The 15,844-nt window shown below is 37.7% G+C and overlaps 1 protein-coding gene across 8 annotated transcripts in view; it reads right to left on the bottom strand.

Annotated features, from left to right (window-relative positions):
- Hecw1 (HECT, C2 and WW domain containing E3 ubiquitin protein ligase 1) overlaps positions 1 to 15,844 on the bottom strand; it is a 275,440-nt gene that overhangs the window by 108,549 nt on the left and 151,047 nt on the right. For all 8 annotated transcript variants that reach the window (XM_021180044.1, XM_029468504.1, XM_029468501.1 and 5 more), the window contains 2 exons: positions 14,712 to 14,806; positions 3,873 to 3,948 (listed from right to left, as the gene is read on the bottom strand). In XM_021180044.1, the coding sequence (XP_021035703.1) occupies positions 3,873 to 3,948; positions 14,712 to 14,806 (171 nt within the window). The remainder of the gene's footprint in view (positions 1 to 3,872; positions 3,949 to 14,711; positions 14,807 to 15,844) is intronic.

Below are 15,844 nucleotides of genomic sequence, written 5' to 3' on the forward strand. Positions count from 1 at the left end.
TTCTGGCTATTATAAATAAGGCTGCTATGAACATAGTGGAGCATGTGTCCTTCTTACCGGTTGGAACATCTTCTGGATATATGCCCAGGAGAGATATTGCTGGATTCTCTGGTAGCATTATGTCCAATTTTCTGAGGAACCGCCAAACTGATTTCCAGAGTGGTTCAGTGTACTTACATATAATAAATAAATAAATATTTGAAAAAAAAAAGATTGGTTTTGCGGCACAGCTGTAGGTCAGTCTTATGAAGGCAGTTCTTCAATTGAGGTTCCCTCTTCCAAGGAGACTTTAGTTTATATCAAGCAGACACAAACTAACCATCACTTTGAATTATGCACTAGATAATTTATCTTTGAGGCATGGAGCATATTTTAATATTTCCATTGATATTTACTTTTTCTTACATTTTCTTTCTTTTTTTTCTTTCTTTCTTTGTGTGTGTGTGTGTGTATGTGTGTTTGTGTGTGTGTGTGCTTTGTGTGTGTGTATGTGTGTGTGTGCATGTGAGACAAGATGCCACACATATGTTTGTCAGAGAAAAACTCATAGGAGTTGGTTCTCTCTTTCTGTTATGGAGATCCTAGACTTTGACCTCAGTAGGCCTGGTATCAGACACTGATACCCACTGAGTCTTCTTCTTGGAACAATATTTATTTTTATCAAACATAGAAATAGTAAATTAAATGAATGTGGGTATATACTAATTTCAAATATTATTTATCTGTTACTTTTCTAGGCTTCTTTTTTCAGTTTCCATGTTTATAGCCACAGTTCCATTTCAATGCTGGAAATTGACACCTTGGAATAATAAAATTTTGTATCATGGACACCAAGAGATGAATTAACTCAGAACACCTTATTAATTGATTTTGAGTCATGTTGAGGTATAGAAAATTTTTCCTGGTATGTCTAAGATCCCGTATCTGAATGGCAGAGACAAAATGGGAACCAAGGAACATAACTGTTGTCCTTTCTCCTGTCATACCCTTCCTGAACCTCAAGATACCACTGGAGCTTTGGTCATAGAAAATTACTTTTGATTTCTGACAAATTCTTGTGTGATATTTCTCGTTTCTCCTGTTTTTTAAAATCAGTATAGCATCTCTTGTTTCTCTGCCTCTCTTGACTCTACCTTGCCTCTTGGCCCCTCTCTCCCCATCCCCTTCCCTCCATCTCCCCACGTGGCCATGGCCGGCCTCTACTTCTCTACTCTCTGCTTCTCTCTGCCTTTCTCTGACTCTACTATTTTCTTAACTCTCTCCCCCATGCCCTAAATAAACTCTATTCTATACTATAAAAAAGGGGGAGGGATCAGTACAGCTATTGTGAGACCCCAACTTAGAGCATTTCTCCCTAGAAGGTAAAGCCCCTGGATGTTCCCCAAGCTTGTTTTCCTTGATCTCTAAAAATACAGCCAGAAAGAAGCTCTTTGTTCTCTATAGTCAGCAAAAAGCCTTTTTTGTTTCTATACTTTACAACCAGAGATGCCTGCCTTCCTGTGCTGAGGACATGGAGATAAAGATTCAGAAAGAACTCACTCCCCACTCCTGCCTTGTAAATTTCACCAAGGACACTGGGAAGAGAAGAACCCTCCTCCCAACTCCTCCCAACTCTTCCCAACTCCTTCCAACTCTTTCCAACTCCTTCCAACTCTCCTCCCAACCCTCATCCCAATTTCTCAGCTAGCTGTTAAAAGCCCCCTACTGTCACTGCTCGGGGTCGAACTCCCCTGCCCTGCACAGCTGAAGGAGTTCGTCCTCAGCTAGCTGATAATAAAACCTCTTTCAGTTTGCATCAGGTGTGGTTTTCTCTTGGGTCATTGGGGTGCTGGCCAGTTCATCCTGGGACTTGAGCGGAGGCCCAGCTTCGGGGGTCTTACACTCTTGTTACTTCTTAAGCATTTCAATGGGAACATGAAAATGGAAACCCAAGGGTTGCACTTCTGTTGTTGTTGTTGTTTGTTTTTGTTTTTTTGTTTTTGTTTGTTTTTTTCAAGACAGGGTTTCTCTGTACATCTCTGACTGTCCTGGAACTCACTTTGTAGGCCAGGCTGGCCTTGAACTCAGAAATCTGCCTGCCTCTGCCTACTGAGTGCTGGGATTAAAGGCATGCGCCACCACGCCAGGTGGGTTGCATGTTTTTATCCTGGTTTAAAAAAACTATTAAATTTTTCTCTTCTCCCCTCTTTTTTCATCCCACCTAAAGAGATACATGATAATATCTGGATTCACTATTAAACATTTATTTGCTTTATTAGACATGCTTCGACCTATAAAACCACAACAGGTGGTAATTTATTCCCCCCAAAGTCTCATGAGACCTCTGATCTATGACACACTTGCTATGGAGAAGCAATTTGATAAGCTAAGGTCACAGTTTTCTACTTGTGGTCAGTAGAATTTGGGTTTTATGCAATAGTGTTCTTCTGAAGGTACCTTGGTTAAGATGTATTATGTGAAAGTCTATGTTTTATGTATAATTTTACTCAGAGCAGCTCAGTGTTCTTTCATACTCCTAATAACAAAATAATTTTCAGTTCACAGAAGAGTTCTATAAAAAAAATGCCAAGATTTCCTGTAACTCCTTACTTTGTTTATTGTCAATAAACTAGAGAACCACCGCGGAGTCATGAAAATGAAAACGTAACATCCTCTTTGCTATTCATCAGTTTCCTCCCAGTTGAAACATCTCCTCACTGAGGGAGGAGGAGGAGACCCTTAGCAAGTCAACAACACTGCAAGTCCTGCACAGCAGAACCATACCTGTCCACAAGCTCCTCACCAGAGATCACAGAAGCAGAAAACAGCTGCCTAGAGGAGAGAATATCTGCTCAGTGGAGCTTCTTGCAGAAAACTCTCCGAACTGTGCTGCCTGCACAGCCTGCAGAGGGCTCTAGTAAATACAGTGACTGTCCTGAATTCTCACCCATGATGAGGTAGGCTTCTCAGTGATGCAGCTCCTTCTGAGCTGCTCATATCCTTTTAAGTGGCTCCAATAAACTTACTCATTTATTATTATTTCAGCTACTCCAGTAGAATGGTTACATTGATCTGCCATCAGTTTCCCAGCCAGGGTTAATAGACCTTTGCCTAGACTTTCCCAGGAAAAGCTTTACATGACACTCAACTATTAATTTTTAAAACTAGCTAAATTAGAATGGACTTTATTTGAATATGCTGTTTTGACCAGCTCATCTTTGATCTGCTCTGCTTAAGTGAGTCGACTGGAAGTTCTGCTTAGCTCTGTTACTTGCCCCCAGTAAACTCTCAGTACTGCCATTAAGGCAAACTTCCTTTCACACAGTGTCAAAACACTGCTGCTTTACTACTGACAGTTTCCACTATTTTTACTTATTCAAAGGCAATTGATCAGATGCTTTTTATTTTCATTTTTATTCCACAGGTGAGGCAACTGAGACACAAAGAGATTGAAGTATATTAGTTAGAGTCAAGTGGTCAGCGTTCAGGTTCACTGCTCTTGGTGGTTTGAATGAGAACTGTCCCGCATAGGCTGAGGCATTTGAACACTGGTTTCCTTATTGGTGGTGCTGTCTGGAGAGATTATAGTGAGGTACAGCCTGGCTGGATGGAATGCACTGCATGGGGTGGGCTGGAGAATTTGACTTTTTTGTCCTACTTTCAATCCTTCTGTGTTTCCTGCTCATGGCTGGCGATGAGCTCTGTTTCTCCATCCTTTTTCCATGCTTGCTGCTTGCTGTCATGCCTACACCCAGCCATGACTGACTCACAGTTTCCTAGAACTGCTAGCCAAAATAAACACTTTCTTCTTTAGTTGTCACTTATGGTGTTTTACAGCACCAACAGAAAGAAATGAATGCACTTCATAAGGCTTGTAGGTGAGCAACGTGTACCTGAGAGGGAGAAGCTGATCAGCCTCCTGCTTCCTTGACTTTGAGCAGTCTCTTCAGAGCCAATACCTTTAAAAATCTGTAACAGGAAGGAAAAATGAAAGGCAAGGAAAAGAGACATCAAAAGAGATACTATACTAGCAAGGGGCACTGAGATGTTAACAGGAAAGATCTGCAACAAGCTGGTCAGCATCCTTGTGTTATCTCACTGTGTCTCTTCTCTAACCAAATTCCTCCCCTCTCCCTTCTGTGGGAGAGGCTTGTGGGAAATTCTTCTCCTTGGGGAAGATTTCTGTTTATGGGCAAGTCAGAAAACCCTACTAAACAAGCATAATATAGACAATAAAAATATATCACTCTGGGTTGCTTTTGAGAGGCAATCAAGGAGACAGATGAGATATAAAACACTATGCTTAATTGAACTCAGATCTCAATCTTTAGATAAATGTCTGCTTAGCCTGTTTATGGATACTTGTGCTTGTTCAAATAAGAATGACCCTCATAGATTTGAATGCTTGGTTATCAGAGAGTGGCACTATTAGAAGGTGTGGTCGGTCTTGTCAGAGTATGTGTGTATTGGTTGGAGGAAGTGTGTCCCTGGGGGTGGGATTTGGGTTTCAAATACTCACGTCAGACCTGCTGTTTCTCCCTTCCTGCTGCCTGATTGTCTGGATGTAGAACTCTCAGCTACCTCTCAAGCACCATGTCTGCCTGGGTGCTGCCTGCTTCCTGAAATGACCATAATGAACTAAACCTCTGAATGTACACAAGGCCCAGTTAAACACTTTCTTTTATAAGAGGTGCTGATGTATTGTTGTCTCTTTACAGTGATAGGGCACTAAGACAACGCTGTGTACCAACCTGATAAATGCTGGAATGAGTGTAATCCCTCCTCTTTCCCTTTCTTGGATGTAAGTGCTGTCTTTTAATAGGAGAAAATGTGTGGTGAGCAGAGTGAGCTTCTTGTGCCTTTAGAATGTAGGATTTAAAAAAATATTCAAAGGGGGTATTCAGGAAATTATAGTGTTAAGATAATTCTGGCCATCTATAAGATAGAATGGCTTTTGTTGAAGGTAAGATAAACCACTTAGTAGCCATTTAAATCTCTAAAAATACAAACAGAAAGGGCAGAAGGGGGTTTAAAATATTCTAGATGAAGATAGATTTTTACGATAAAATAAGTACCATCCTAAAGATGAATATGTCTATATGTGCATGTGCACATATGCGTGTGTGTATGTGCACGTACACACACACGCGCACACACACATGTGCACACACACACACATACACACACACATAAACACACACACACATGCACACACACACGTGCATTCATGCACAATGAAAACAAAATCAGAAATGCTGAAAGCAAAGTCAGAAAGATTTATGTAAGTTATTCAAGGTTTACAGATGATGAGACTTAAGGAACATCAATGTTTAATAATTAAAGTTTTTAGAATCCCTAAGGTTATAATGATTTACTAATGGTAACAAAAATCAACGTAAATGTTGTTGTTGTATGTCTCATCAAGATAATTTCTTAAGCTTTTGCTAACTTTATTGAATTTTCACTACTTGAGGAAACTGAGTCATAATAAAACCAAGACTTACTTAAAACTTGGGTTATTTTTTTTAAGTTTTGCCTAAATTTTATACAAGTTAAAGATACAAAGATGTCCTTCTGGATGGTCAACAAAGCTTGGAAGACCTTTTTCCTGGCACCAATAAGGGTAAACGGGTAAAAGAGGCCATGCAATGTTTCACTCCTTCCTCCATAGTCAGGCAAGACCCAGGTCCCTCTGGTAAGTCCTCTGGTCCTTCTAGTAGACCTTGGAATGGACAGCGATTGGACCATAACTAATGTGAATTCAGTAATAAAAGAAGTCATTGGGACTTCAAGGTATATGTGTGATACAAAAGTTAAAATTATTTGGAGGTCCACACCATTGCTAAACAGGCATATATATGTATCTATGATTTATCATGGGGCTGAATAATGAAGGACAAATTAATGAAAGAGATACAATAAATAAAAGCTGGTTGAGAGTCACAATTGCCTCAATGGCAAATATGTATCTATTGTAATGTATTTGTGTGTGTGTGTGTGTGTGTGTTTAATTAATTACCAGTTTGATTTTATTTTTCTGAATTACTGGTGGAGTCCATTTTTTCTGAGTTACAAAGATGAGGAATTATAAATTTAAAAAAATTATCATGGTTCTGAAAACATACAATGATTACAACATTGAAATTTAACTATCGAGCAATGCTGTCTTTGTTATAAGCTTTTTGTCTTAGATAACTGGCAACGGTTTGTAAACAAGAGTACCATGACTCATCAACATGCTAGGTAAGTGTACAGATGTTTATGTAATAACTACTCAGACAAATGGAATATTTTTCTTTTCCTCTGATATTTTTGAGGCAAGGTCTCTTGCTATGTTGCCCAAGTTGGCCTTACAATATTGATCCTGCCCCTTAGCTGACACTGGGTTTGCAGGCATATGACTGCAACCCTGGCACATCCTTTTTGTTCAGAAATCATCTGAGAAAATATGGTTACAGTAATGACAAAAAAAACAATCTGATGAAACAATATTATTTTTTTAGCCATTTCACAGATGAGAACACAGGATCAAAAACTTTTAAATAATTTACTCAAAGTCATATAGATGAAACTAGATCACTTGGACTTTGTTCAAAGTCTGCAGTTTTATATCTTTAACTATTTGTGACTTTGCATCCATCATAAAAGAGTCAATGTTAAAACATGACAGAGATTAACAAATACATTTGTCCAAAAGAAAAATATGATTCAGTGGATAAAACAGAACAACAACAACAACAACAACAAAAAAAACAAAGAAAATCCCAACCATTAGAAGGACTTGGTTGACAATTTCTGAATGAGATTCCATGACAAAACCTATGGGAAATCTGAACCTTAAGTTACATATTGTGTAAATATTCCTGTAATCTAAGTTTTTTGTAAGAACTAGTAAACTCAATGTGCTTGATTCTTTAAACATAAATTATAGCTACCTAAATAATAAAACATAAAGTTTATTAAAAATACCTTTAAAATAGTAACAATTTTGAAATTTCTGAAAAGTTCTGATAATCAATTTGTTATCCCTGAATCTCAATGAGTGACATGAAGGTAATTTAAAAACACCAAGAAACTTGATTTTTTCCACTGTATGTTATAATTTTCAAATGTATAATGATGTAGATTAATCATTCTTAATAAATAAATAAATAAATAAATTTATTGGAACTAGATGAAATTCAGCTCTAAAGGAAAATGAAGCCAAAAAAATTGCAGAAAAGTGGATGGAGTTAGAATATGTAATATTTTATCAGGGTTATACAATGTCAGAAAGGAATAAACCACATGCTCTCTCTCATATGCAGAATTCGGTCATAAATTTGCATATATGTAAATGTTGATACATGAGAAAAAGAGGACCAGCAAAGCTACCTAGGGAGAGAGGAAGGGCTGAATGCAGGTAATGAGCATGGATCATGAAAGAAGACATAAGACTAATTGTTTTCTAGGTCTAATTGTCATGGATTTCTTTTGGTGGTGGATAAGTGCATAAAATATATTTGATACTGAAAGTGTAAAGTATAAAATTTAATGTGAAGTTTCACAGTATCTATTATCAACAGCAATTCTAACTGTATATAAGTTATCTAAGTTGTATGGATTTTGAACTTTTTTTTGTTTGTTTGTTTGTTTTGAGACAGGGTTTCTCTGTATAGCCCTGGCTGTCCTGGAACTCACTTTGTAGACCAGACTGGCCTCGAACTCAGAAATCCGCCTGCCTCTGCCTCCCAAGTGCTGGGATTAAAGGCGTGCACCCACCACACCAGGCTCGGACTTGTTTATTTTTGATGTGTATATTTTTACTTACTTGAAAGTTCTTCTTGTATAAAACATTAAAAATAAATAAACAAATAGGATTTGGCCTTTGCTGAAATATTGGGAGCAAATGCAAAGCCTGCCTTTGTGCTCTTAGTTGGAAGAACATTTATCCATCCCTTAGTGTTCCTCATAGAAACTGCTTCCCCTTTCTACCCTTGACTTTGTGGGTTAGAGACAGAAGTTAAAGTCACAATACTCAGAGAGTCTCATAAATATTCCATTAGAAAACAATTCTGGAATCTTCTAGATATTTGGGCTGTACTGATCTTTGCTAGTAAATCATGTATGTGACTTTATCACAAGGACTCAAGTCTGGACTTAATCTGTTTTCTCTCTAGTATTTGACTTAAGTCTGCTTCAAACAAAAATGTGTTCTAAAATTGTCATCTGAGAAAGGCTAGCAGAAAGAGGTGTAAGAGATAGACATTAAAAAGATGAATATTATATGATTACTTCAGAACTTGCTGTCCTGGTATAGCTGGGATAATTTCATTTAGAAACTAATTTTCATAACGTAAGATAATAACTTTGGTCTCAGCATTATGGATGAAATTTCCTTTTTGTGTTTATTTAGGTAATTATTAAAGACACATTGCAAATATAAGTTGTGGATGTGTAAGGGGGAATGGAAAAACAAAATTAATTCACAAAACAATTCTAATAGGCCTGAGGCAGTTGGTCAGTCACAGAAGTGCTTGCTATGGAAGCATAAAGACCATTCAAGCAGGAACATGCATGTGTGTGAAAGACCAGACAGGGTGGCAGGCAGCTGTAGTCCCAGCTCTGGGGATGCAGAGGCAGATCTCTCAAACTTGCTGGTCAGAGGGCTCACACTGCAATCTTCAGGTCCCAGCAAGTGTCTATCTTTAAAAATAAAGTGGGTTGATCCTGGGGAACAACATCTGACTTTGACCCCTGGCTCTCATGCACACCTACAGGATAATATGAATGCACAAACACACAAAACCAATTTAACACATTCAGTGAAAAGAGAAATGTCTAGTTGACCTCTTCTGAGCATAGATTGAACAAAAAAGTCTGCTTTCAAAAATTTTTATTTAAAAAAGACTCCTATGGTTTGTGTTACAGTTTGTGATCATTGTTTGTGTGTTGAGTGTCTTGAGTATTCAAGGATGGCCCATATAGTTAAAGGCTTGATTCTCACCACATATGACTATTGGGAAATGGTGAGAACTTTAAGTGGTGGGCCTGGTAGAAAGATGTTAGGTTGTTAGGGAAAGCCCTTAAATTTGCTAATGGGATGTAAACCTATTCTCTTATTCTGTTTTCTTCCCAGCCATTATAAAATGGGCAGAATGTACTCTTGTCCAGTGACATTCTGCCTCAGCTAGGCCCTCAGACACTGAGACTATAACCATAGAATAAGCCTTAAAGACCGTAAATCAAAACAAAATAATTCTTAAGTTCCAAGTCTCAAACATTTTGATACAGTAATAAAAAAAACATGTTGTTACTACTAAAATCCAAGTTAAAAGGCCCCCCAAACTTAAACTTTCTATCAATTTCCCCAAATCGAAGGAAACTAGGTTTCTCAATCAGGATTGGATAAAAAGACATGTTTGAGAACGTGGGTATGGTACCGTGAATATGAGAAGATCATAAAACCTGGCTAAATATGATTAAATTGATTTGTGGAAATGACTATGGACATGTTCTAAATCTTCCTGTTTATGAAAGCAATTCTTTATAAGCATAACTAAAGGGGAAACGATATCATCGTCATCATCATCACCACCATCACCATCATCACCATCATCACCATCAACAATAGCAACTGAAAATAACTACAGTTGAAAAAACTGTGACATTTTGGGATTCTTGCCATTCCACAGTCTTCCTAAGTCTTCTTTGGCTCATGGGATGGAAAGACCACTACTCAAAAGAAGACGTTTCAAAATTATCCTGTTTTGTTCTCTTTCAAGTTCTCATTAAAAGTGCCAGAAAATAAAGGCTATGAAATAAACAATGGCATCTGAGATAAAGATAAGACTAGCCCATCATAAAGCAAATTTGAGAGCATTGTCATGAAGTTTTACTGTTAAAGATAATATAAGAAATACATTATTACACTATAGAAACTGTGAATGTGGGAGATACTCTGCCTTGAAATTTGTGGTCCCAAATCAAGTAGCAATATAATGTCATCTTTTTGCTTTTCACTCTGGTGGCCTTTTCCCAGCTGCATGGATATTGCCCTTCAAGGCTGTTGGAGTTGTTCAGAGCCTGTGGCACCCAGGTATTGGCATGACAAGCTGACGGTGTCTTATAAGACAGCTGTGGGAAGCTATGCTAGGAGCTTTACAGGGTCTTGTTGATACGATGTATTACAAGACCAGCCTAAAATTGAATCTCCACTCCAAGAGAAAATCACAAGGTAGTGTGGAGAAATTACTTCTGCTCAAGGCCAGTAGGCCCTACAGATGCATCCACAGAATGGGGAAGGTCAGGATGAAAACCTTCCATCAGGACATATCCTTGATAAAGAACTCAGGAAGCTTCCAGTGGGCAATGGAGCAAGCTGCAGAAAGATTATCATATATTGTGTTGGAGAAATTATATAGCTAGATGGATGTCTGTTCTTTGAAATAGAATGAGAGATCATAAGGCATACCATGAGCTTATTAAGAGACACTGGAATGCATTGGAAAAATGCGACCAGGCAAGGATGCTGAAAAGGAAAATTTAGCTTCAAAAATTATCTTTGATAGAGAATAGAAGGAAATATAAAGCTTATTACTCGTGCTACCAATAAAATAACAAACATGTTATAAAGATGTGCAGCAAGAGATATGGTAAAACCAGCTGTGTGTCCTTCAGGCCTAGCACAACTTAGATGTCCCTCCATACTGTGTATGTGTCACTGCAGACCCTATGTTTCTGTCCTCCATGTCCGCCTGCCCAGCCTTGCATTGCCTTTTTTCCCCGGCTAGAGGTTCTGTCCATACTGCTAGTTTTAGCTCACATGCCACCTCCTCTGGAAGCCAACAGTTACTGGCTTTTTTTTTTTTTTTTGTCACACCTGCCCTTACACACTAGCACAAGAGGCTTCATGCTCCAGTCATGTGATCTTCAGATAGTATTATACTAGATGCTACAGTAACTATGAGTTCTCAATTACAGGGCTTACATTTAATTTACATTTATATTAGAGTCTATAACATCTTACCATAATAGGTTCTTATCTATGCTTAGGACCACCAAAAAAATGAGAGCCTCAGGACATTAAGAATAAATTACAACCTCGTTTTATGCAAGAACCACAATAGCTGCTAATGCTAAAGATAAGGGAGGTGAAAAACAGAACTGTAAGTATTTAGACTTTATTACTATTAACATTAAAGTGTTGGTTATATCAAAGAAACATTGGGTATCTTGTCTTTGTTCCTAAAGAACTACAGGTTTATTGTAGTTCTTAAAATAACTCAATGGTATTTTGGGCATGATATAATGTCTATAGGTGTAACATTCCCTAAATAAATTAACGTAGTACTAGCAATAATCAGTGAGAAAATAGAATTTAAAATGCATTCAAGCAAATTTAATTACATTTTTTTCTTTTAAGCAGTGCTTAAGTTCCCAGATTAGATTACAAAAGCTTACATTAATTCAGATGTTCACTGGATTTTTACCAATAAATGACTTGTGTTGCAAAATTAAAGCTAGGTTTAATTTCTATTGCAACACCATATGTTCAAAAACTATTTTTTTAATGATAATATCTTAAAGCTGTAGTTCATTGAGAAGGAAAAGCATTTACTTAAAAAATGTTTTGTCTGCCTTAATGTGGTAGAAATCAAATAGAGAAATGCAAGAGAAACAACCTTGAAAACCATTTCATTCTATCAAGAAATAAGGGCAACAATAGCATAGTCACCCTAAAAACTATTTACACATTAAAATGCAGTTTGTACAAAAGTCCCTTTCCAGAACTTACACTGGCCCTATATACTTAGTTTTAATGTGGTGGTGAGAGCCCAGAGCTACTCTCTAGTGTCAGCATCACATGAGCTCAGGACTGGGCTCTCATACTGTTTTGTGACAGCATTCATTGGGAGATAGAATTGATGGTAGACCAAAGTGCAGATACCACCAAAGTCCAACTTGGTGAATCCGTGAGTGTTTTTTAATGGGGGAGTTATCAATAGGAGTATGGGTGATACCATGATAGCTGCATCACTAAAATCCCACGATTCATGAAAGACCGAAACCTGTAGCACACTGCACAGGCTGCAGACATCTCAACTGGTTGGAGAGTATCCTTTCAAGGTATTTTTTTGCTATTGGTCTTAGACATAACCTTACCAGCCAGCTAGCTTTCAATGTACTGGAAGGTACTATAAAAGCTACTAGGGGAGGAAATTAATCATTAGTTTTACCCAGCTATGCACCCTGAAAGTTATAACAATGGCTGGTCCAGGAAGACATACCCACTTGTTTAATAGTGGCATGACCATTATAGGACAAACCAGCCACTTTCTGATTGCATTTTAGACCCACTCCATAGGACTAAGCCACGCATGGCTTCATTATCAGGCTAAGAACCTAGCTGGACAAGTCATAGGTCTTAGGAGAACTCTACTCCTATCATTCTCGTAAATGTGCCCAGTATTAAACTGACTTTTTTTTTTACACCCATAGTCACATCTCTCACTCTCCTTCTGAGAAGATTGTATTTGCAGTAGAAGGTGATTAACACAGTGGCTCACAGTTGGTTAAGGGGCAGAGAATACGAGATCACAGCATCCTCACACTTAAAAGAGAGCATGCTAGCACAGCTCACTGTGGAAGGGTCAGATGTCATTGTGGAATTGTGGAAGAGGGGCAAAATGAGTAGGAGCCTGAGGCAGCAGGATGACTATAAAGAAACAATGTCTTCTGGACATGGCAGGGCAACTGCACATGTGAACTCACTGTGGTTGTGACAGCATATTTAAAACCTATGCAGGCCCAAGTCAGACCAAATCCTAGGATGGCATGAGGAGTTGAGCACGAATTTCATCCTGAGCTGCAGAGCTCTTGGCATTTGTTAGCTACTAGAAGAGCAAGAGTTAGTTTCCTCTAAGAATGTAGTCCCTAGTAAGTGGACCACTCTACAATGCAAAACTATACATCCAAAAATATTTAGGCTGCAAAAAATTGCTCTTAAGCTGGGTGTGATAGTGCATGTTTTTAATTCCAGCACTCACTCTGTGAGTGATCTATATGGCAGATTCAAGGTCAGCTGGGGATACATAGAGGAACCCTGTCTCAACAAACAAACAAACAAACAAAGCAACCCCAAATACAACAACAAAAGCAACAAAGCATAAATAATCTTGAAAGAATAAATATGACATAAAGTTGTAAAGTTGGGTTAGTAGGAAAGGAGGATGGATATGGGGAAAGTTGAAAAAATTGATAAATATGATCAAAACAAGTTTTATGAATCTCTGGAAGAAGTAATAAGAAAAATGAAAAACAATACAAAGATAAAGACTAGGGGAAAATTAAAGAAAAGACAATGTCTCCTCTTGTAGTACTGACTAGAACCACATAGTAGAGAACAAAAGGTGTGATTTAAATCCTGGATGTACAGTTGGACTTGATGGCACACTTCTATGATCTCAGCACTCGGGAGGCATAGGAAGAATGATCTATGTGAATCCAACTTGAATAGTTGGTTCCAGGACAGCCTGGGCTACATGCTGAGACCATGTCTCAAAAGAATATAATCAACAATAACAATGTCAAAACCAAAATATACAAAAATCAAAACAAAGCTGAATCCTGGATCCGTGATTTGCTAGTAATTTGGCTTGAGGTACATTGTTTGGGTTCAGTTTTTAGGTAGAGTCTGCATTTACCCAAAGAGTAGAAAGTGAGATTCTATCTTTTCTAGGTCTATCATTTCCTATAACTAAGATGAATCTGAGTTAATACATTCTACTTAATTAGTTTAATTTTAAGTTTAAAAAGAAACTAAAACATCAAAAACATAAATATCCAAAATCACTTATTATAAATGCTTCTTAAAGAAAGCCTCATACAGTGCTACTACGTATATCCCTATGGAAACATTTTGCTGAGGGAAATCCAGATGCTTGGCATGTCTCTAACATTCAGGTTGCAGTTCCCTTTAGCTCCTTGGGTACTTTCTCAAAGGATGGCCTAGTCAGCCATCACTGGAAAGAGAGGCCCTTTGGACTTGCAAACTTTATATGCCCCAGTACAGGGGAACGCCAGGGCCAAAAAGGGGGAGTGGGTGGGTAGGGGATTGGGGGTGTGTGTATGGGGGACTTTTGGGATAGCATTGGAAATGTAAACAAGGAAAATACCTAATTAAAAAAAATAAAATAAAATAGATAACCAAGGGGAAAAAAAAAGTAAAGAGAAGGGAAAGAAAAGTAAAGACGTTTAAGAATTGGGTTTGAACACTCCTCAACAGGATTAGAAACTTTACGTGTAAATCCAAATATACTGGTAGAAATATTATAATAAAAGTAAAATTAATATAATAACTCTTATTTTGGATAACGGCTCTTATGTTTTTTGAATACTTTCTTCTATTTGCATATATATATATATATGAGTGTTGTGGTTATAGAAAAAAATAAAATTATAAAAACAAACAAACAAAACCATTCACTTGCTTGCACTCTGAAAAGGACAGCTTCTGGTGTCTTTCTTTATCATTAGTCAGAGGGGTGTGTGTGTGTGTGTGTGTATGTATGTGTGAACTCTTAATTGATCTATCAATATATCTACACATAAGTGTAGGTGTGAGAAATTGCAGATGTGTGCATGTGTATAATTGTGTGAGAACACACATGAAAAAAAACAGCGATAACTGTTGCTGGACAGGAACTAACTATGTGAACTGGGTCTGAGCAGGAGGGAGAGCAGAGACTTACAGGGGCTGCTGAGTTCTTGACAGTGACACTGGGGGTTGTAGCTCGCAGGGCCCCACTTACTCCGTGGTAGTATTTGAAGCAGATCTTAGTTTCAGCTGAAAAACAAAAATAAAATGAAACTGAGTCATTAGGGTAATCTAGGATGAAACAGCCATAGTTCAAGGGGAACTCTCCAGCAACTTCAGACTGACGCCTCTCAAGAGCCAGCATGCAACACTTAACAATGATGGTTTATGTTGGCCCCCTGGACCAGTATGTCTTTCAAAACCTATGTCATGAAAAATTGTGTGGGCTTTAGTATTTCCGTGCTCATGTTAAATAAATCCATTACTTGGCATCCTATCTATCTCACTGGATGTTATTACTTTTAAATCTGTAGTTCTAAGATTTTAGGTAGTTTTATTTCTTTGTAGTTTCCTATCATATTTTACTGCAGTTAATATTGTGATGATTAAAAAAAGACTGAGAGAACAATACATCAAAGGAAAGAAAAATTTTAAATTCCTCTATTTGTCAGTGATAAAATTTTTGTATAGTTATAGACATAGATCTATATCTATAGGTGGTAAACAGAAAAAGATATGTTTTGGGGGAATCCCACTGGCGGTCTTTGATTTATAGTTTGTGAGACAATGAACAAGTCATTTAACTTCCTTGTATCCCAGACTCTTCATATGTAAATGGAACTCACAATAACATTACTCTATATGATGTTGGCCAAGCAAACAAAAACAGTTAGAGTTCAATTAAGTGTTCAGGAAATGTCAGTGATGGTAGTAATATGAGGACCAAATCATCATGTGACCCTCTTGCTTTCTGACAGTTAACACTGCAGTAGAAATAATTCTTCAAGCCCCCTCTGTTACCTAATGGTGGCTAGTGTTTTCAGCTCACTGTTTGATATAATGCCATTTATTCATAGTTAGAATACTTTGGCAGGTTGTGTTTTTAAATTATTTTATTCATATAAATAGTTTTATAAAATATACTATTATGTTCACATATAACAATATATACTTGTCCAATCCAATTGCGCACGGGACCTGAGACTGCATTAGTTAGGGAAGCAGAAACCGGCCTGAGTAGGGCCACAGGCCTCATCCGGCCGGATCAGCACCTGGATAGCTAGAGCG

This window comes from Mus caroli, chromosome 13, assembly GCF_900094665.2.
Source record: "Mus caroli chromosome 13, CAROLI_EIJ_v1.1, whole genome shotgun sequence".
In the NCBI taxonomy this organism is placed as follows: domain Eukaryota; kingdom Metazoa; phylum Chordata; class Mammalia; order Rodentia; family Muridae; genus Mus; species Mus caroli.